At 40.5% G+C, this 22,764-nt stretch overlaps 1 protein-coding gene across 1 annotated transcript; it reads left to right on the plus strand.

The window, feature by feature from the left end:
* The first annotated feature begins 1,342 nt into the window (after positions 1-1,342).
* Positions 1,343-1,968, plus strand: LOC109238016. The gene is made up of 2 exons (XM_019404441.1): positions 1,343-1,618; positions 1,804-1,968. Exons 1-2 carry the CDS (start codon positions 1,343-1,345, stop codon positions 1,966-1,968), a joined length of 441 nt encoding a protein of 146 aa, XP_019259986.1.
* The last annotated feature ends 20,796 nt before the right edge of the window (positions 1,969-22,764 follow it).

Raw genomic sequence — 22,764 nt, forward strand, 5'->3', positions numbered from 1 at the left:
TCGGGGAATTGGGGTAGACATTATCCCCGATTTTACCCGTACACGATATCGAAATTTATAAAAGTATAGAAATAAGAACTTTAATTATCATATTTCTAAATAGTATATAGCTTTAGCCCATTAGTTTTGTTGAGTCTTATGTTAGAAATTAAAAGATCATGAGTTCAATTCTACTTAGTCATAATTTTTAATCATAGAGGCTCTCTCAAATATTTGCAAAAGGTATGTGTTAGCTGCGATTCAAATCTTTGACCTCTTAGAGCAAAATCAGGCACATAACTAATGCGTCGGGAGACAATTTGTGTTATATGGTGTCATTTCTTCCTACTTCCTACTTCCTACTTATCTGTTTCCTCTCAGTATTGATAAATATATATTCAGTAAAAAGGTTTCGCGTACTGCTTCGCTAAACGTGCACCTGGTGATTGGTACTTTATCTTAAGAATTACTAGATTTTAGTGTCCACTAAATATATCAAGAGGTGATTTTTGGTTTAACTTTTATATAGAAAAAATAATACTAGCTAGCTTTAGTTATTTGTGTTATAAAATCTTTAGTAAATGTGGATGTCCACTACTCCTACTACTTTCACTCATGATGTAAATAACCTCCAACTACTCATCACCATTATCATTGTAACTCCCACACCTCCATAACCCCTCCCCATGATCTTCTCCCATGATCTCAATTGTTAATGTCATGTTTAAGACAATTATTTTGTAACCTTCATATGTAATAGTATAAATAGAGGCATGAAATGTGAGATGGAATGCACTTGAACACTTGATGAAATAAGAAAGTTATCTCTTCTTCTCTTATTCTACTTATCTTCTTGTTTTATATTGTTACTTTGAGCTACATTTCTTAATACGTTATCAGCACGAAGTTGAGCTCTTTTCGTTGTTCAGGTATATTTGTTCATTTTGTTTTCTTCTTTGTATATTTTGATTTCATGATTAGTATCTTTAATATGCAGTTTTATAATTTCTCACATCTCTAGCTATATGTAAAAATAAAGAATTCTATATTTCTTTATTTTAAGTTATTTGTATGATTGTCATGTGAAAGTTGCTAATTTTCATGTTAATAGAATTAACTGAGAGAAGAATACTTATTTTATGTTGTACGACATTTGAAATTGTGTTAAAGTTAGAAGACATTTTTGTTCTAGTTAACATCAAAGATATACTAATAATTTGAAGAAACAAATAGTAATCTTTTCTATGGAATTATCACTTTAGTGTATATAGATCACAAATTTAATATTATGTCAATTTTTAAGATTCTTTACGCAATTATCCTAATGATTTCTAATTATTTATCATCTTTGATAGTTTTCACTATGTCGAATTTGTCAAAGCTTGAGTTTGTGGCACTTGACATTTCTGGAAAGAATTACCTATCATGGGTTCTCGATGTTGAGATTCACTTAGCCGCTAAAGGTCTTGGTAACACCATTACTCAGGGTAATGAGGCATCAAGCCAAGGCAAAGCGAAAGCCATGATTTTCCTTCGTCATCATTTGGATGAAGGTTTGAAGGTTGAATATTTGACAGTGAAAGATCCACTTGAATTGTGGACTGGCTTGAAGGAAAGATATGATCACCTTAAGGCAACGGTATTGCCAAGGGCTCGATATGAGTGGATGCACCTATGGTTGCAAATTTTAAGACCGTAAGTGAGTATAACTCTGTTGTATTTCGAATAACTTCGCAGTAAAAATTATGTGGGGATGTTATGAATGATGAGGATTTGTTGGAAAAGACTCTTACGACTTTTCATGCCTCATATATGGTATTACAGCAGCAATACCATGAAAGGGGTTTCAAAAAGCATTCTGAATTGATCTCATGCCTTCTGGTGGCTGAGCAACATAATACCCTTTTGCTGAAAAATCATGAAGCCCGTCCCACAGGGTCAGCTCCGCTTCCTAAAGCGAATATGGCAGCTAGACGTGATAAGTCTTGAAAAAGGCAGAATAATAATCATGGCCATATGAATGTACGTGGGCATGGAAATGGTAAGAGACGATATAATAGTCGTCATCGTGGTGTTCATGGCATACGAGAGAACAATATGGGTTCTCAAAACAATCCTCTAAGAGGCAAAAGCGGTAACTGCCACCGCTGTGGCATGAAAGGTCATTGAAAAATTGAATGCCGTGCACCTGAGCATTTTGTCAGGCTTTATCAAAACTCCATCAAAAGAAAGGCAAATAATGTTGGAGCATCTTCTGCTAATGCCCCAGTGGAGTCTCACTTGACCTTTAAAAATGATTTTGAGGCAGGGCCTTCAAACAAAAATGATGACAATGCCGAGGCAAATCTTGCTTTGAATGATGATGATTTTCAAGGCCTCGAAGATCTTACTCATTTGGAAGTTGAAGATTATTTTGGAGATTAAAACTAAAGTTTGATTATTTTACTGGGGAATGCAATTATGTTGTTATTTTTATTTTCAGTGTTTTTGTCTTGTTTAAAGTTGTTTTTATTTTCAAGTAGTACTTAAGTTGTCTTATGTTGTCGTTGGTGATGTTAGTTTTCCGTATTTCTCATGATGTACTTTTACTTTTTTATGAAGAAATTAAAATTCCTTAGTCTTCAATTGGATCCAAGATGAGTAATGAAGATTTATGTCTTTTGGATAGTGCTACAACTCACACAATATTAAGAGAAAAGAAATTTTTCTCTTATTTGGTTATGAGAAAGGCCTATGTTAATATAATATCTGGTAGTACAAAGTTGATTGAGCGCTTTGGAAGAGCGGCCTTATTACTATCTGGAGGAACAATATTAACTATTGATAATGCATTGTATTGTAGTAAGTCTCAAAGAAACTTGTTGAGTTTCAAAGCTATTCGCCAAAATGGCTACCATGTTGAGACATCAAACGAAGGAAAGATTGAATACCTTTATATTACTACAATAAAAGCGGGGAAAAAATATGTGCACGAAAAATTACCCGCATTTTCTTCTGGGTTGTACCGCACAAACATTGGTGTCGTTAAATCACATGCCATTGTAAATAAAAATTTTACTACTTCTAATGATTTTATCATTTGGCATGACCGGTTGGGCCATCCCGGTTCTAACATGATGCGCAGAATAATAGAGAATTCAAATGGGCACACATTGAAGAACGAGAAGATTCTTCAATTTAATGAATTCTCTTGTGCTACTTGTTCTCAAGGAAAATTGGTTATGAAACCATCAGCAGCTAAAGTTGGGATTGAATCCCCTGCATTTCTGGAACGCATACAGGGTGTATGTGGGCCTGTACACCCTCCATGTGGACCATTCAAGTATTTTATGTTCTTGATAGACGCATCTACAAGATGGTCACATGTGTGCTTATTGTCCACTCGTAACATGGCATTTGCGAGATTGTTGGCTCAAATAATAAGGTTAAGAGCACAATTTCCAGATTATGCAATTAAGACAATTCGTCTTGATAATGCTGGTGAAGTTTACATCTCAGGCCTTTATTGATTATTGTATGGCCACCGGAATAAAAGTTGAGCGTCCGGTTGCTCACGTTCATACTCAAAATGGTCTAGCAGAATCATTGATTAAACGCCTCCAATTAATATTTAGACCGTTGCTAATGAGGACAAAACTTCCCATATTAGTGTGGGGACATGCTATTTTGCATGCAGCAGCACTTGTGCAAGGCCAACCAGTTATCATGAAGTCTCCCCATTACAGTTGACTTTTGGTCAGGAGCCAAATATTTTCCATCTAAGAATTTTTGGACGTGCGATATATGTTCAAATTTCTCCACCACAACGCACAAAGATGGGTCCCCAAAGAAGGTTGAGAGTATATGCTGGTTATGAATCTCCTTCTATTATTAAATATTTAGAGCCTATGACTGCAGATTTGTTTATAGCCAGATTTGCTGATTGTCATTTTGATGAATCAATTTTTCCAACATTAGGGGGAGAAAATAAACAGCTGGAAAAAGAGATAGATTGGAATATATTTATGATGACCCAAAAGGTCATCACTTATTTTAAAAATAAATTTTGCATTCCGAGGCACTAAAAACCTCTTTCAACATCACCTCGATTTACGTGCGCGGTCCGGGCGCGTAGCCGGGAAGCTATTATGTGAAAATCTGTGAAAAATGATGAATTTTGACTTTAAAATGAACTTAAGTTGACTTCGGTCAACATTTTAGGTAAAACGGACCCGGACTCATGATTTGATGGTCCCGGAAGGTCCGTAGAAAAATATGGGACTTGGGCGTATGCCCGGAATCGAATTCCGAGGTCTCAAGCCCGAGAAATGAATTTTTAAAGAAAATTGTTTTCTGGAATTATTTATGAGTTTTGGAAATGAAATGAGTTTAAAATTTTATGGTATCGGGCACGTATTATGATTCCGGAACCCGGTACAGGTCTTATATGTGAATTAAGATGAGTCTGTGAAAATTGGTAAGAAACGGAAGTCGTTTGAGGTGATTCGGCCCCGTAGTTGTGAAAATTGATTTTTGGAAGTTTTGAGACTTTTCTTAGATTTCTATGCTAAATTCGTCGTTTGAGAGGTTATTTTGGCGATTTGATCGCACGGATAAGTTCATATGATGTTTTTGAGTTAGTATGCATGATTGGTTTGGAGCCCCGAAGGCTCGGGTGAGTTTCAGGTAGGTTCCGGGGTGTTTAAACTTAGGAAAACACTGTTGTTGCATCAGCTCTGGTGTAACCGCACCTGCGAATCGTGCACCGCAGGTGCGAGCTCGCAGGTGCGCATAGTGGCTCGCAGGTGCGGTCTCGTCTCTCGCAGAAACGGACAAGCTTTCGCAGAAGCGGTTCCGCAGGAGCGGGTCCCTTCTCGCAGATGCGGCCCGAGCGGGCCTAGTCATTTCCGTAGAAGCGATCACTTTTCCGTACGTGTGGTCACGTAGGTGCGACCCAGGCACCGCAGGTGCGGAAGTCGCGCAGTGGAGTCTTTTAAAACATAACTTCAGCGATTTCTCTTCCAAATTTTCATAAAAATAGAAGACCTAGGGCGATTTTCTCAAGAGATTTTCTTCCCAAATCACAAGTAAGTGTTCATTAACTGATTTCTTTCAACTCTCTAATGTTTTTCATCAACTTTTATCAATAATCTTAGGGTTTTAATGATAGAAAATTGGGGATTTGGGTAGAGTTAGGTCTTCTTCATTAATTGGGATAAAGACCTCGTTTCGGGGTCGAATTTCTAAACTTATTGCATATTTGGGCTCGTGGGTGAATGGATGAACGGGTTTTGGTCCGAACCTTGAGTTTTGACCAAGCGGGCCCGGGGTCGATTTTCGACTTTTGGGGGAAAATGATGGAAAACCCATAATTTAGCCTTGGGATTAGATTATTTAGCATTTATTGATGTTGTTATATTAATTTGAATTAGACACAAGTAATTCGGAGGCGAATTCTAAAGGAAAAGCGGTATTTGAGGCTTGAGTTGGCCGTGGAAGTTCGAGGTAAGTGTTTGATCTAACCTTATCTTGAGGGATTAGGAGTTGTGTCCTATTTGCTACATGTTACTTGTTGAGTACGACGTATAGGCATGGCGACGAGTATCTATACATTGGTGTCAAGCATGACCGTGAGTCTTAAATTGAAATTGTTGTGTTCTTAAATAATACTACGGATGCGTAAGTTGATGATTCTCTGTACTGAGCAAGGATTATGATTATTCTCGTGAAAATTACTTATGATTGAGTATTGGTGATAGTTGAGGTAGTTAGATGTTGGAACAAGTTTGGTTATAGTTGTTTCTCCCTTGCCGGGATGTATTTACTTATACTGTCGATTCCCTTGTCGGGATAGCGTTGTTTCTTTATTGATCCCTTGCTGGGACTCTACTTGTGCATTGGTATTGAACTGTATATGTGGATCGGGTTGCACGCTGCAACAGTAATAAATGATATGGATCGGGTTGCACGCCGCAACAGTAATAAATGATATGGATCGGGTTGCACGCTACAACAGTAACAAAATGATATGGATCGGGTTGCACGCCGCAACAATAGAAAACACGAATTGTTTATAGATTGGTTGCGAGTTCTTCATTGCTTTGCTGTAGATTCTAAACTGTTCCTTATGCCTTTCTCTTTAATTACTGTTGGTATTGATATTCCCCCGCAGCATGTACCCCCTCCCGTCTTTACTTGTTTATTCCTGTTTTAGTTTTCGCCGCATATTATATAACTGCACAGGTTTATTGGGTAGTCTGGTCCTAGCCTCGTCACTACTTTGCCGGGGTTAGGCCAGGCACTTACCAGCACATGGGGTCGGTTGTGCGGATACTACACTCTGCACTATGTGTAGATCTCGGAGAGGTAGCTTTTGGACCGTAGCATTGGGTGGCTGCCTTCTGTCCAGCTAGAGATCCCGAGGTAGTCCTCCGGGCGTCCGCAGGCCCGGCGTTCTCTTCTATCTTTATATGTATTCTGTTTTCATCTACTTCCGAGACAGACAGTACTTTTCTTTCAGACGTTTGTATGTAGTATTCGTAGACAGTCCGTGATATTGTGACACCGGATTCCGGGTAGAGATCTATGTTGGCGTAGTTGTACTGTTTATGGTTAATTTATCAAATTAAATCTTCCGCTTGTTTCTATTTATCGTTAATGTTTCAATGTTGATCACATGTTAGTTTAAATTGTTAAAAAGAGCTAATGAATGAGTTAGAAATTCTATAATACGCGGCTTGCCTAGCTTCCACGAGTAGGCGCCATGACGACTCTCGAGGGTGGGAAATCCGGGTCGTGACAAGTTGGTATCAGAGCTCTAGGTTACCTAGGTCTCACAATTCACGGACAAGCTTGGTAGAGTCTGAGGGATCGGTATGTAGACGTCTGTATTTATCCCCCAGAGGCTACAGAGTTAGGAAAAACTTCACATTTATTCTTTCTTGTCGTACGGTTTGGTTTTCTCAATGCTAATTGAATTTCTACTATGTTCTTTTGCAGAAGGCGAGAACACGCACTTCCTCATCCGCCGATCAGCAGCCCGAGCCCCCAGCAGCACCTCCCACGAGGGGCAGAGGGCGAGGCTGAGGCCAAGGCCGTGCTAGAGGCCGAGGTAGGGGCAGAGCTCAGCCCAGAGCAGCAGCACCTGCGGCGGAGCCTCAGGTTGACTTTGATGATGGAGTTCCGGCCCAGACAGTTCTGGTGGGCCCAGCTCATGTCCCAGAGGGGTTTATTGCTACCCTAGTACTCCAGGATGCTCTAGTCCGTCTAGTGGGCCTTATGGAGAGTGTCACCCGGGCAGGCTTGCTTCCTGTAGCACCAGCCGTCTCTCAGGCTGGAGGAGGAGCCCAGACTCCTGCTACTTGCACTCTGGAGCAGATCGCTCCCCAGTATCAGACAGCCTTTGGATTCGTATTTTGTTCGTACACAATCAACGGAGGCCTTCCCGACATATGTTGCAACGTCTCTAATAGCATGCTCTTACTTCGTCTTTCCCTTAATAAGTCATCAAATTTGGTGCTTTTTGATCCCCAGTTGCTATGGGGAACAAAGGACGAAATACAATCGATTCCTCCATTTAAGTGGTTCTCGCTTCTCCTTGTTCCTGTTCCTAACTCCTCCCCGGGTTGGAGCAGTTCAGCTGGGTGTGGTAGCTCAGACCGGTGATGGAGCAGCTATGTCTGCCGATGCTTTGTGGAGATTGGACAGGTTCACAAAGCTCTTCACTACTACTTTTAGCGGTGCATCTTCTGAGGATCCCCAGGATTATCTAGACAATTGTCATGAGGTTCTCAGGAACATGGGGATAGTGGAGACCAATGGGGTCGACTTTGCTACTTTCCGCTTATCTGGATCCGCCAAGACTTGGTGGGGAGATTATTGTTTGGCTAGACCAGCCGGATCGCCAGCTTTGACTTGGGAGCAGTTTACTCAGCTATTCTTGGAGAAGTTTCTTCCCGTTACTCAGAGGGAGATCTATCGGAGGCAGTTTGAGCTTCTCCAGCAGGGTTCCATGGTTGTTACCCAGTATGAGACCAGGTTATTTATTTGGCCCATCATGCTCTACTTATACTTCCCACAGAGAGAGAGAGAGAGAGAGTGAGGAGGTTCATTGAGGGACTTATCCAGCCTATTCGACTTCAGATGGCTAAGGAGACGGGGAGTGAGATTTCTTTCCAGGAGGCGGCCAATGTGGCCAGGAGGGTTGAGATGGTTTTGTCACAAGGAGGTGGTCAGGGGACTGACAAGAGGCCTCGTCATTCAGGCAGATTCAGTGGTACCTCGTCTGGAGGCAGGGATTCGTATGGTAGAGGCCATCCTCCTAGGGCTTTTCAGTCAGCACTTCAGGTTTCTCACGGTGCTTCATGTGGCCGTGGTTCTCACATGCAGTATTCGGATCAGCAGTCCTACAGTGCACCACCAGCTCCTATCAGTGCACCGCCGCTCTAGAGTTGTCTCAGTTTTTTTAGCCGCAGCATTCAGGTGGGTGCTTTGAGTGTGGTGAGTATGGTCATATCCGGAGGGCTTGTCCAAGGTTGGTGGGTGCTTTGAGTGTGGTGAGTATGGTCATATCCGGAGTAGCAGCAGGGTTCCCGTGCTATGGTCCAGGCACCAGGTGTTCCACCGCCCGCCCCGCCAGCTAGAGGTGAGGGTAGAGGTGCTAGAGGTGGAGGTAGAGGTGCTAGAGGTGGAGCTCAGGCTGCTAGGGGTGGAGGCCAGCCAGCAGCAGGCCGTCCCAGAGATGTGGTTCAGGGTGGTGGGGCCCGACCTCGATGTTATGCACTTCCAGCCAGGCCTGAGGCTGAGGCTTCCGATGCAGTCATCACAGGTACTTTTTGGTTTGTAGTAGAGATGCTTCAGTCCTATTTGATCCAGGGTCTACATACTCCTATGTGTCATCTTATTTTGCACCATATCTGGTCATGCCTAGTGATTCCTTGAGTGCCCCTGTATATGTGTCTACACCGGTGGGTAATTCTATGGTGGTAGATCGAGTCCATCATTCCTGCACATTGTGATTGGGGGTCTTGAGACTCGTGTGGATTTACTACTTCTGGACATGGTCGATTTTGATGTCATACTAGGGATGGACTGGTTATCACCTTACCATGCTATCTTGGACTGTCATGCCAAGATTGTGACCTTAGCCTTGTCGGGTTTACCTCGTTTAGAGTGGAAAGGGACTCCTGGTCATTCTACTCCTAGTGTTATCTCTTATGTGAAGGCTCGGCGTATGGTCGAGAAGGGGTGTTTGGCTTATTTGGCATATGTTCGTGATTCTAGTGCTGAGGTTCCTTCTATTGATTCTGTGCCCGTTGTTCGTGAGTTCCCTGAGGTATTTCCTTCAGACTTGCCGGGTATGCCACCCGACAGGGATATTGACTTTTGCACTAATTTAGCTCCGGGCACTCAGCCCATTTCTATTCCGCCGTATCGTATGGCCCCGCCTGAGTTGAAAGAGTTGAAGGAGCAGTTGCAAGACTTGCTTGAGAAGGGTTTCATTAGACCTGGTGTCTCGCCTTGGGGTGCGCCGGTGTTGTTTGTTAAGAAGAAGGACGGGTCAATGAGAATGTGTATTGATTACCGGCAGTTGAACAAGGTTACAATCAAGAATAAGCATCCATTGCAGAGGATTGATGATTTGTTTGATCAGCTTCAGGGTGCCAAGGTATTTTCGAAGATTGACTTGAGATCTGGCTACCATCAGTTGAGGATTAGGGCATCCGATGTCCCTAAGATAGCTTTCCGCACTCGGTACGGGCATTATGAGTTCTTGGTGATGTCATTCGGATTGACAAATGCCCCAGCAACTTTCATGGATTTGATGAACCGAGTGTTCAGGCCTTACTTGGATTCGTTCGTGATAGTCTTCATTTATGATATTTTGATTTACTCCCGCAGCTGGGAGGAGCATGAGCAACATCCGAGAATGGTTCTTCAGACTCTGAGAGATAGCCAGTTGTATGCTAAGTTTTCGAAGTGTGAGTTCTGGTTGAGTTCAGTTGCTTTCTTGGGTCATGTGGTTTCAGCAAAGGGTATTTAGTCTGATCCGAAGAAGATAGAGGCAGTTAAGAACTGGCCTAGACCAGCATTAGCTACAGAGGTTCGGAGTTTCTTGGGATTGGCAGGCTACTATCGTCGGTTTGTGGAAGGGTTTTCATCTATCGCAGCCCCGATGACCAGGTTGACCCAGAAGGTTGCCTAGTTCATATGGTCAAACGAGTGTAAGGCGAGCTTTTAGAAGATCAAGCTAGCTCTGACTATGGCACCGGTGTTGGTTTTGCCCACAGATTCAGGGCCTTATACAATTTATTGTGATGCATCTCGTATTGGGCTTGGTGCGGTGTTGATGCAGGATGGCAAGGTCATTGCTTATGCTTCGCGGCAGTTAAAGATTCATGAGAAGAATTATCCGTTTCATGATTTGGAGTTAGTAGCCATTGTTCACGCGTTGAAGATTTGGAGGCATTATCTGTATGGCATGGTATGTGAGGTGTTCACGGATCACAAGAGTCTGCTGTATTTGTTCAAGCAGAAGGAGTTGAATTTGAGGCAGAGAAGGTAGTTGGAGCTATTAAAGGACTATGATATCACCATCTTATATCATCCGGAAAAGGCCAATGTAGTGGCCGATGCTTTGAGTAGGAAGTCAGCCAGTATGGGCAGTATTGCTTATATTCCGGTCGGTGAGAGACCGCTTGCTCTGGATGTTCAGGCTTTGGCCAATCAGTTCGTGAGGATGGATGTTTCTGAGCCCAGCCGTGTGTTAGCTTGCACAGTCGCTCGTTCTTCTTTATTGGAGTGTATCCGAGATTGGCAGTATGATGATCCCCATTTGTGTGTCCTTAGAGACACGATGCAGCACGGAGGTGCCAAGCAGGTTACCTTAGGTGATGATGGAGTTTTGAGATTGTAGGGTCGAGTTTGTGTGCCTAATGTGGATGGACTCCGAGAGTTGATTTTAGAGGAGGCCTATAGCTCCCGGTACTCCATTCATCCGGCCCCGAAGATGTATCAGGATTTGCGGCAGCATTATTGGCGGAGGAGAATAAAGAAGGATATCGTTGCATATGTGGCTCGGTGTTTGAATTACCAGCAGGTTAAGTACGAGCATCAGAGGCCTGGTGGTTTGTTCCAGAAGATTGAGATTCCTAAGTGGAAGTGGGAGCGTATCACTATGGACTTTGTTGTTGGACTCCCACGGACTCAGAAGAAGTTCGATGCAGTGTGGGTTATTGTTGATAGGCTGACCAAGTCAGCACATTTCATTCCTGTGGCAGTCTCCTATTCTTCCAAGAGGTTTGCTGAGATCTACATCCGGGAGATTGTTCGTCTTCATGGTGTGCCCGTGTCTATCATTTCGGATCGAGGTACGCAGTTTACCTCACATTTCTGGAGAGCAGTGCAGCGAGAATTGGGCACACGGGTTGAGTTGAGCATAGCGTTTCATCCTCAGACGGACGGGCAGTCCGAGCGGACCATTCAGATTTTGGAGGATATGCTCCGAGCTAGTGTCATTGACTTTGGAGGCTCGTGGGATCAGTTCTTGCCTTTAGCAGAGTTTGCCTACAACAACAGCTACCAGTCGAGTATCCAGATAGCTCCTTATAAGGCTTTGTATGGTAGGCGGTGTCGGTCGCCGGTTGGATGGTTTGAGCCGGGAGAGGCTCGGTTGTTGGGTACAGACCTAGTACGGGATACCTTGGACAAGGTCAGGATTATTCAGGACAGGCTTCGTACAGCTCAGTCCAGGCAAAAGAGTTATACCGACCGTAAGGTTCATGATTTGGCTTACATGGTTGGTGAGCGAGTACTGCTTCGAGTATCGCCCATGAAGGGCGTGATGAGATTTGGGAAGAAGGCAAGCTTAGCCCTAGGTTCATTGGCCCGTTTGAGATTCTTGATCGAGTGGGAGAGATGGCTTACAGACTTGCGTTGCCGCCGAGCTTATCAGTCGTGCATCCAGTATTTCATGTGTCCATGCTTCGGAAGTATCACGGCGATCCATCTCACGTGTTAGATTTCAGCACTGTCTAGTTGGACAAGGACTAGTCTTATGAGGAGGAGCTAGTAGCTATTCTAGACCGGCAGGTTCGTCAGTTGAGATCGAAGAGTTTTCCTTCTGTTCATGTTCAGTGGAGAGGTTAGCCTGCTAAGGCATCGACCTGGGAGTCCGAGTCTGACATGCGGAGCCGTTATCCCCATAATTTTCCCGACTCAGGTACTTCCTTCTTATGTCCGTTCGAGGACGAACAGTTGTTTTATAGGTGGAGGATGTGATGACCCAAAAGGTCATCACTTATTTTAGAAATAAATTCTGCGTTCCGAGGCATTAAAAACCTCTTTCAACATCACTTCGATTTACGTGCGCGGTCCGGGCGCGTAGCCGGGAAGCTATTATGTGAAAATCTGTGAAAAATGATGAATTTTGACTTTAAAATGAACTTAAGTTGACTTCGGTCAACATTTTAGGTAAAACGGACCCGGACTCATGATTTGATGGTCCCGGAAGGTCCGTAGAAAAATATGGGACTTGGGCGTATGCCCGGAATCGAATTCCGAGGTCTCAAGCCCGAGAAATGAATTTTTAAAGAAAATTGTTTCCTGGAATTATTTATGAGTTTTGGAAATGAAATGAGTTTAAAATTTTATGGTATCGGGCACGTATTATGATTCCGGAACCCGGTACAGGTCTTATATGTGAATTAAGATGAGTCTGTGAAAATTGGTAAGAAACGGAAGTCGTTTGAGGTGATTCGGACCCGTAGTTGTGAAAATTGATACTTTGGATGTTTTGAGACTTTTCTTAGATTTCTATGCTAAATTTGCCGTTTGAGAGGTTATTTTGGCGATTTGATCGCACAGATAAGTTCATATGATGTTTTTGAGTTAGTATGCATGTTTGGTTTGGAGCCCCGAAGGCTCGGGTGAGTTTCGGGTAGGTTCCGGGGTGTTTAAACTTAGGAAAACACTGTTGTTGCATCTGTTCTGGTGTAACCGCACCTGCTAGTCGAGCACCGCAGGTGCGAGCTCGCAGGTGCGCATAGTGGGTCGCAGGTGCGGTCCCGTCTCTCGCAGATGTGGACAAGCTTCTGCAGAAGCGGTTCCGCAGGAGCGGGTCCCTTCTCGCAGATGCTACCCGAGCGGGCCTAGTCATTTCTGCAGAAGCGATCACTTTTTCGCACGTGCGATCACGTAGGTGCGACCCAGGCACCGCAGGCAGAAGTCGGGCAGTGGAGTCTTTTAAAACATAACTTCAGCGATTTCTCTTTCAAATTTTCATAAAATAGAAGACCTAGGGCGATTTTCTCAAGAGATTTTCTTCCCAAATCACAAGTAAGTGCTCATTAACTGATTTCTTTCAACTCTCTAATGTTTTTCATCAACTTTTATTAATAATCTTAGGGTTTTAATGGTAGAAAATTAGGGATTTGGGTAGAGTTAGGGCTTCTTGATTAAATGAGATTTGGACCTCGTTTCGGGGTCGAATTTCAAAACTTATTGCATATTAGGGCTCGTGGGTGAATGGGTGAACGGGTTTTGGTCCGAACCTTGAGTTTCGACCAAGCGGGCCCAGGGTTGATTTTTGACTTTTGGAGGAAAATCATGGAAAACCCATAATTTAGCCTTGGGATTGGATTATTTAGCATTTATTGATGTTGTTATATTAATTTGAATTAGATACAAGTAATTCGGAGGCGAATTTTAAAGGAAAAGCGGTATTTGAGGCTTGAGTTGGCCGTGGAAGTTCGAGGTAAGTGTTTGATCTAACCTTAACTTGAGGGATTAGGAGTTGTGTCCTATTTGCTACATGTTACTTGTTGAGTACGACGTATAGGCATGGTGACGAGTATCTATACGTTAGTGTCAAGCACGACCGTGAGTCTTAAATTGAAATTGTTGTGTTCTTAAATAATACTACGGATGCGTAAGTTGATGATTCTCTGTATTGAGCAAGGATTATGATTATTCTCGTGGAAATTACTTATGATTCAGTATTGGTGATAGTTGAGGTAGTTAGATGTTGGAACAAGTTTGGTTACAGCTGTTTCTCCCTTGCCGCGATGTATTTACTTATACTGTCGATTCCTTTGCCGGGATAGCGTTGTTTCTTTATTGATCCCTTGCCGGGACTCTACTTGTGCATTGGTATTGAACTGTATATGTGGATCGGGTTTCACGCCGCAACAGTAATAAATGATATGGATCGGGTTGCACGCCGTAACAGTAACAAATGATATGGATCAGGTTGCACACCGCAACAGTAATAAATGAAATGGATCGGGTTGCACGCCGCAACAGTAATAAATGATATGGATCGGGTTGCACGCTGCAACAGTGATGAATGATAAGGATCGGGTTGCACGCCGCAACAATGTTATTATATTTTGGATCGGGTTGCGCGCCGCAACAATAGAAAACACGAATTGTTTATAGATTGGCTGCGAGTTCTTCATTGCTTTGCTGTAGATTCTAAACTGTTCCTTATGCCTTTCTCTTTAATTACTGTTGGTATTGATATTCCCCCGCAGCATGTACCCCCTCCCATCTTTACTTGTTTATTCCTGTTTTATTTTCCGCCTTATATTATATAACTGCATAGGTTTATTTGGTGGTCTGGTCCTAGCCTCGTCACTAGTTCGCCGGGGTTAGGCCAGGCACTTACCAGCACATGGGGTCGGTTGTGCTGATACTACACTCTGCACTATGTGTAGATCTCGGAGAGGCAGCTTTTGGACCGTAGCATTGGGTGGCTGCCTTCTGTCCAGCTAGAGATCCCGAGGTAGCCTTGTAGGCGTCCGCAGGCCCGGCATTCTCTTCTATCTTTATATGTATTCTGTTTTCATCTACTTCCGAGACAGACAGTACTTTTCTTTCAGACATTTGTATGTAGTATTCGTAGACAGTCCGTGATATTGTGACACCGGATTCTGGGTAGAGATGTATGTTGGCGTAGTTGTATTGTTTATGGTTAATTTATCAGATTAAGTCTTCCGCTTGTTTCTATTTATCATTAATGTTTCACTGTTGATCACATGTTAGTTTAAATTGTTAAAAAGGGCTAATGAATGAGTTAGAAATTCTACAATACGCGGCTTGCCTAGCTTCCATGAGTAGGCGCCATCACGAATCTCGAGGGTGGAAAATCCGGGTCGTGACATTATTATCTCTATCTCATTTGGATCCTCCTACAAATCAATGTGAACAAGAAGTTCAAACGATCATTTATATGCAAAATGTTGCAAATCAATTTCCAGATGCATTTACTAACCTTCCACGGGTTACTAAATCTCATATTCCAGCTATAAATGCTCCAATTCGAGTTGATATCCCAGCTGGACAGTATGATAATGCAAATGAGTCTAGGCTACGCCTTAAACGTGGTAGACCAATCGGTTCCAAGGATAAGAATCCCCGAAAAAGGAAAGGAGCAAATGATCAAGTTGATCATAACATGGAGGCAATTGCTCAAGAGGAGCATAAAGACATAATAATTGATAAGACCTCACAGGAGGTTCTAGTACCTGAAAATAATGAAAATGTAGAGATCTCAATAAGTTATGTCTCTATAGGAAAAAGGTGGAACCGGAATAATGTTGTTGTTGACAGTAATTTTGCATATAACACTGCAGTTGAAGTAATGCAACAAGATGAGGATCTTGAGCCAAATCTGTCGATGAATGTAGATAGAGAAATGATTGGCCAAAATGGAAAAACGCAATTCAAGCGGAATTGGCTTCACTCGAAAAACGTGAAGTTTTCGGACCAATAGTCCGAACGCCTGAAGGTGTCAAGCCAGTGGGGTACAAATGGGTTTTTGTGCGAAAACGAAATGAGAAAGGTGAAGTCGTAAGATATAAAGCACGATTTGTGGCACAAGGGTTTTCGCAAAGGCCTGGCATTGATTATATGGAGACATATTCTCCTATGGTAGATGCAATTACCTTCAGGTATTTAATAAATCTAGCAGTCCATGAAAAGCTTGATATGCGGTTGATGGACGTTGTCACAACCTACTTATATGGCTCACTGGACAATGAAATTTTTATGAAAATCCCTGAAGGATTTAATGTTCCTGAAGCACATAAAAGTTCAAGAGAAACTTGTTCAATAAAGCTTCAGAGATCCTTATACGGATTGAAGCAATCAGGGAGGATGTGGTACAATCGTCTTAGCGAGTATTTGCTAATGGAAGGTACAAAATTTACCCTATTTGCCCTTGTGTCTTTATTAAGAGGTCTGGATCTGAATTTGTCATCATAGCTGTGTACGTTGATGACTTGAATGTCATTGGCACTTCTAAAGAGCTTCTAAAGGTTGTAGAGTGTTTGAAGAAAGAATTTGAAATGAAAGATCTTGGTAAGACAAAATTTTGTCTTGGCCTACAAATTGAGCATGTACCAAATGGAATTTTCGTCCACCAATCAACATACACTGAAAAGGTTTTAAAGAGATTTTACATGGATAATGCATATCCATTGAGTACCCCGATGGTTGTGAGATCGCTTGATATAAATAAAGATCCATTTCGGCCGCAAGAAAATGATGAAGAGCTCATTGGTGATGAAACTCCATATCTTAGTGCAATTGGGGAACTAATGTATCTTGCCAACAATACCCGACCAGATATTGCTTTTGCAGTAAGCTTATTAGCAAGATTCAGCTGCTCCCCAACAAGAAGACATTGGAATGGTGTTAAGCATATATTTAGATATCTTTGGGGAACTATAAATAAGGGATTGTTTTATTCTAATGAATTCAAGTCAGAAATGATTGGCTATGCCGATGCAGGTTATTAGTCCGATCCTCATGAAGCCCGATCTCAAACAGGATATTTGTTTACATATGGAGGTACAGCTATATCATGGCGTTCAATGAAACAAACAATAGCTGCCACATCTTCAAATCATGTTGAGATAATAACCATTCATGAAGCTAGTTGGGAATATGTTTGGTTGAGATCAATGACTCAACATATTCAGGAAATGTGTGGTTTACTTATGAAAAAGGATAATCCAACTACACTATATGAAGACAATGTTGCTTGTGTTGCTCAACTAAAAGGAGGATACATCAAAGGAGAGAGAACAAAGCACATTTCACCAAAGTTCTTTTTCACGCATGATCTTCAACAAAATTGTGAAATTAATGTTCAACATATTAGTTCATGTGAAAATTTGGGTGATCTGTTCACTAAGGCATTACCAACCTCAACATTTGAGAAGTTGAGGAAGAAGATTGGAATGCGGCGTCTTCGAGAAATAAAGTGATGTTTTCATGAGGGGGAGTAAGATACGCGCTGTACTCTTTTTCGCTTAGCCTAGATTTTGTCCCACTGGGTTTTCCTGGTAAGGTTTTAACGAGGCAACAAATAAAGAGTATTATAGATATGTGTACTCTTTTTTCTTCACTAAGATTTTTTTCCCACAGGGTTTTTCTTAGTAAGGTTTTAGCGAGGCATATTATCTATTTTTGGACATCCAAGGAGGAGTGTTATAAAATGTTTAGTAAATGTGGATGTTCACTATTCCCACTAGTTTCACCCATGATGCAAAAAACTTCCCACTACTCATCACTATTATGATTGTAACTCCCACACCTCCATAACCCCTCCCCGTGATCTTTCCCCCATGATCTCAATTGTTAATGTCATGTTTAAGATAATTATTTTGTAACCTTCATATGTAATAGTATAAATATAGGCATGAAATATGAGATGGAATACACTTGAACACTTGATGAAATAAGAAAGTTATCTATTCTTCTCTTATTCTACTTATCTTGTTGTTTTATATGTTACTTTGAGCTACATTTCTTAGGACTTTTCGTTTTTTCTTTTCCTTTTTTTAGGTTTTACATTTTGATTGCTACCTCTGCCAAGAACTCACATTTTAAAACGTACACTTGGTAAAGAGTAGAAATAAGGATTTTTTTATAAACCCGACACCTACGAAGAGACTCGCATTATAAAACCTACACTTAAGCAAGGAGGAGAAACGGTTACACTGTAAGTTTCAATGATGACAATAACAGATATCTAATCAATCCTAATGTATGTAGGAACTTAGGAACTTGGAAGGAAAGACATGCAAATGCTGAAATTGACAAGAGGAAAGAAATCAAGCCAGTGCCGATTTAAGCAAAGTCTGGTGCAAATCAATCAAGACAAGGATAAGCAATCAAGTTCGAGAATAAAGAAAAATATGTGGAAAAATAAATCAGAAGATCATATTTGACAGAATTCAATTTAGACAACAAGCAAAATGGAAGTTGGAGTGATTGTCGATCAATCAACTACATGCCGATGATTGCTCCTGAAAGTTAGGAAAATACAAGGAAAGGAGAGCATATCCAAGAATTGAATCCAACCTCCTTTTGTAAATTGGATTCAGAGGCAAATCTTGGGTCAAATCTCTTAGAATATTCTTTGATCAATCAATAGTCAGTCTGGTCAAGATTTGCAATGACTCTGATGACAAGAAGAATTCAAGACCTACCTTTATGAAGAACTGAAGTACAGAAGAAAGACTTACGCCACTCCATATACAAGTTTCTACATTTTTCTGGTTCTTAGTACAAACACTGTATTCTTAAGTTTACTAGTATCACAAAAGATATGAATAGTTAGAAAACAGTCAAGAAGTTGTGTCAAATATTGAGAACCATTCAAACTTAACTTCGTTAGTGGTGAACGAACGAAAATCACAACTGTTGTAACTATTCACCTATTGAGAAGATCTTAAAGAACCTTTGTGACCCAAGGGAACTGGACGTAGGTACCACAACAGTACTCGAACCAGTATAAAAACTCTGAGCCTTTACGGTTTCTTTATTTCTGCATATTTATTTTCTGCCTAATTCTAAGACTTAAGAGAAAAAGAGTCGACTATTACCTATATTAGTCAACTAATTTTTAATTGAGAACAATTCACCCATCCCCACTTGTGTTTCAGAAACAACAAAAACGTTTATCTACACTTCGTTGAGTGCGTATGAATAAAGTCTCATATGGAAAATAAGAAAGAAAAAGAATTTACTTATAATGTGTTGCACACTTTTGATGATATGAGGTCTTTTGAAAAAGTTTGTGCAGATTTGCCCCAAAACGAACAATATCATATCATGTTAAGAGTATCTTTATGCTATTTTTAGCCCAACAACTTGTATTAGAACCAACTTTAGCAAAATACGAGTATGGAGATGATGTGGGTCCCTGCTTAGTATATATCACCTTATGTTAGAAATATCTTTGGACCGTTTTTAGCCCAACACACCTTGCATCAAACCACACCAATTTGTCATAGTTGAATGAAAAATAGAGAATGAAAATATACACAAAATAATTATGATTAAGTGCGCAAAGTATTTAGGAGTCGTGAGGCAGTCTCACATCATATACTTTATTAAGTACTCTCTCCGTTTACTTTTACTTGTCTATTTTAAACTTTTCACGTCCCTTAAGAAATAGTACTTGTAGTATGTATTTTACCATATAATCCCTAATAATGATAGCTTTTCAAAAAGTCTTAGAAACTAATTTTGAAATGAGTAATTAATGATAAGGATAAAACAGGAAAAAAAAGATTGTCTTTCTCTTGATTTAGTATAGTGGACAAGTAAAAATGAAAATGTATTTTTAGTATAGTGGACAAATAAAAGTGAACGGAAAGAATACTATTTTGACGTTAGTTGTACAAACTTTTGACGGTTAGAAATAAATGCATATAATTAAGTACAATATTTTCTTCCGAGTGTTTCTATTTAATGTTCACGGGGCATTCAGAACAGTTCCAAAAGTCTAATCATAGATTTTTTTTAAATCCTTGGAAAGGATAGGAGTTTTAATTAAGATATGATGTCTTGATTATTACTTTCACAATAATCATCTTACGAACGGGAAAAACACATGTATAATTCTTGCTCTTTTCCATGAAAGAAGAGATATCGGAAAGTCAAAGGTAATTAATAGGAAAATTTGAATTTTTCAGTAATCAACGGTACTATTTCTCAAGCCGGTTAGATATCGTATTCGGTGTAAAGGCAAGTAATCCATGTTGGGATTTAGCTTATATACGATGGCATTACAAATTCTATTACATAATTACTGTGTTTTAATTTATTACATAATTACTGTGTTTTAATCCATGTTGGGAAGCTTGCTTTATTTTTCAAGTTACTAATTTTATCTTTTAGGCATTATAATAAATTATTTTGCACATTACTATGTATAAGTTAAACTCCAAAATATAAATTCAAAGGGTTTAAGTTATATGTTGAAGGTGTAAAAGTATATACAAAATTATGTTATTTGTAATTATTGATGAATTTCTAGGGAAACGCCATAAAATATCCTCTAAACTATAGTCATATTTTCAAATACACACTTATTTTTCATGAGTGTTCTAATATCCCTGTGAACTATTTTAAAGCAAAATATATACCCCTTTAAAAGTTACACCCAAATCTGTATTAGGTGGTGATTTGCGGGCACTTTACCAAGTAATATTATATTTTTTTAAATCTTTTTCTTATTCTTTTCCTTTTTTCTTTTTTCCCCTATTGTTTTCTATTCCTATTTGTCATATACCTGTTTAACGGGTCGGGTTGACCCATTTCCGGACCGACCCAGACCGGTTGTAACTTGGAAAATAGAAGATTTTTGGAAAAAGTTTGAACCCGAGATGGATTTGGTGTTGTTTTGAGTAATTCGAAGGCTCGACTAAATTTTAATGATGTTATGGGATGTGTTGGTACATTTGGTTGAGGTCCCGGGGGCCTCGGGTGAGTTTTGAGCGAGTCCAGACATTCCGGATCTTAGAAAATGGATCTGATGCTTAAATCTTCGCTGGGGGCAGAAGTCTTACCGCTGAGGCAGAAGTTTTTCCGCTGAGGCGGAGGTCTTACCGCTGAGGCGGAGGTTTTTCGCGGTCCGCGGTCATGAAGAATCCGCAGGTCGTTGGTCCGACTTCGGAAGCCCATATCTTTTGATCGACAAGTAATTTTTAGATGACTCAAAAACGAAAGTTGTAGCCCTTCGTGTCTAGTTTCCAGAAATGTAAAGAAATCATAATTTGGACATCTGTAGAGAAAGTTATGGCCAAAATACTAAAGTATGTCACTGCAGTCAACATTTTCCGCTGTAGCGGTGGATTTACCGCGGTCAACGGTGATGGGGATCCAAAAGGTGCACTATAAATACGAGATTTAAAGTTTTGTTTTATATTTTTACCTAGAGAGCTCGGATCTTGGCGATTTTTCGAAGGTTTTTCAAGAAGTTCACTGGGATAAGTGATTCTAACTCGGATTTGGCTAAAATACATGAATCTATCATTGAATTCATCATTTGATTCGTGATATGGGATGGAATTTGGGAGAAATTGTGAAATCTTTCAAAAATGTAAAATGATTATTTGAAGGAACAAATGGTATCGAAATTGGATAATTCTTGTATGGGTGAACTCGTATCGGAATGGGTACTCGGTTTTTGTAAATTTTGTCGGGTTCCGAGGTGCGGGCCCAGGGAGTTGACTTTTGTTGAATTTTTGCAAATTGTATAAGAATCATAGTTTTGTTAATTGAAATTGTTTTATCTTGCATTGTTAGATGTATTCAAGTCGTTTTTGGCTAGATTGAGCCGAACGTTGATGAATTAGTACAGGAAAAGCTAAATTGAGTATTGAATTGGCCGGATTGAGGTGAGTATCTTGCCTAACCTTGTGTGTAGTTCGTGTACGCGAGGTGACGAGTGCGTGCTCGGACTTATTTGTGGAAAATTGGCCTTTTAGGGTTCTTAGGTCTTTATATTCACCGTGTATGAATGTGTTCTTGACATGACTGAGTTTCCTATTTACTAGTTTCACCTCTACATGCTTAATTGGAATTAATTGCTTCATGATTCACTCTTATTGCCTAATTAACTCCTATTTCATTAAATTGAAGAATTTCGCATCTCCTATTGTTATGCTATCTTTTTTAATAGCTGTTGTCTTATTTGAGAATCATTATTATCCTTCCTAAAATTTATTTAGTATTAAGTGGAGCTAAAGATCATCTCTCCTTAATTGAATTGTCGAATATCCTCGAAATTGTCCAATCTTAAAAGAAGTTAGATAAACTATATCCTTGTTGACTTGCCCTTATTTGGGACTATTTGACTCGTGTTGATTTCCTTGTTATTGACTTTTATATTGTGGGATCGTCGCTATATATTAGTTTTCCCGTTGTTGAACTGTTCCGTTTATGCCACCATTCTTTTATGTGGTTATTCCTTGTGAGCTAGTTCTGTCGTTTCCTTGTGATTTATAGTCCTTAAGTTGATTTACTTGTCTCACTTTGTATTATTGTCATTGTTGTTGTTTTATGTATTCTGGTGATGTATGAGCTTTCTGTTATGTTGTGACTGTTGTTTCTGTTGGTTGCGCTGCATGTTCACTTTGGGACTACGGATCGGTATTCCAGGAGATCCCCCTGCACATATATTGATTTGGACTGTAGTGCGGGATACCGAGAGATCTCCAGCATCCTCGGGATACCGGGAGATCCCCAGCACATATATTGAGGATACTAAGAGATCCTCGGGATACCGAGAGATTCCCAGCATATATATTAAGGATACTAAGAGATCCTTGGGATACCAAGAGATCCCCAGCACATATATTGAGGATACAAAGAGATCCTTGGGATACCTAGAGATCCCCAGCACATATATTGAGGATACTGAGAGATCCTCGAGTATTTACGTTTGGGACTACGGGACGATATTCTGAGAGATCCCCTGTTAAAATCATTGCGTTTTGAGCTGATGTT

Source organism: Nicotiana attenuata, unplaced genomic scaffold, assembly GCF_001879085.1.
Source record: "Nicotiana attenuata strain UT unplaced genomic scaffold, NIATTr2, whole genome shotgun sequence".
NCBI lineage: Eukaryota > Viridiplantae > Streptophyta > Magnoliopsida > Solanales > Solanaceae > Nicotiana > Nicotiana attenuata.

Coding starts and splice junctions, on each gene's coding strand:
- LOC109238016 (XM_019404441.1), top strand. CDS start 1,343: ATGTCGAATTTGTCAAAGCTTGAGTTTGTGGCACTTGACATTTCTGGA. Junction 1,619..1,803: donor ATGATCACCTTAAGGCAACG/GTATTGCCAAGG, acceptor ATGGTATTACAG/CAGCAATACCATGAAAGGGG.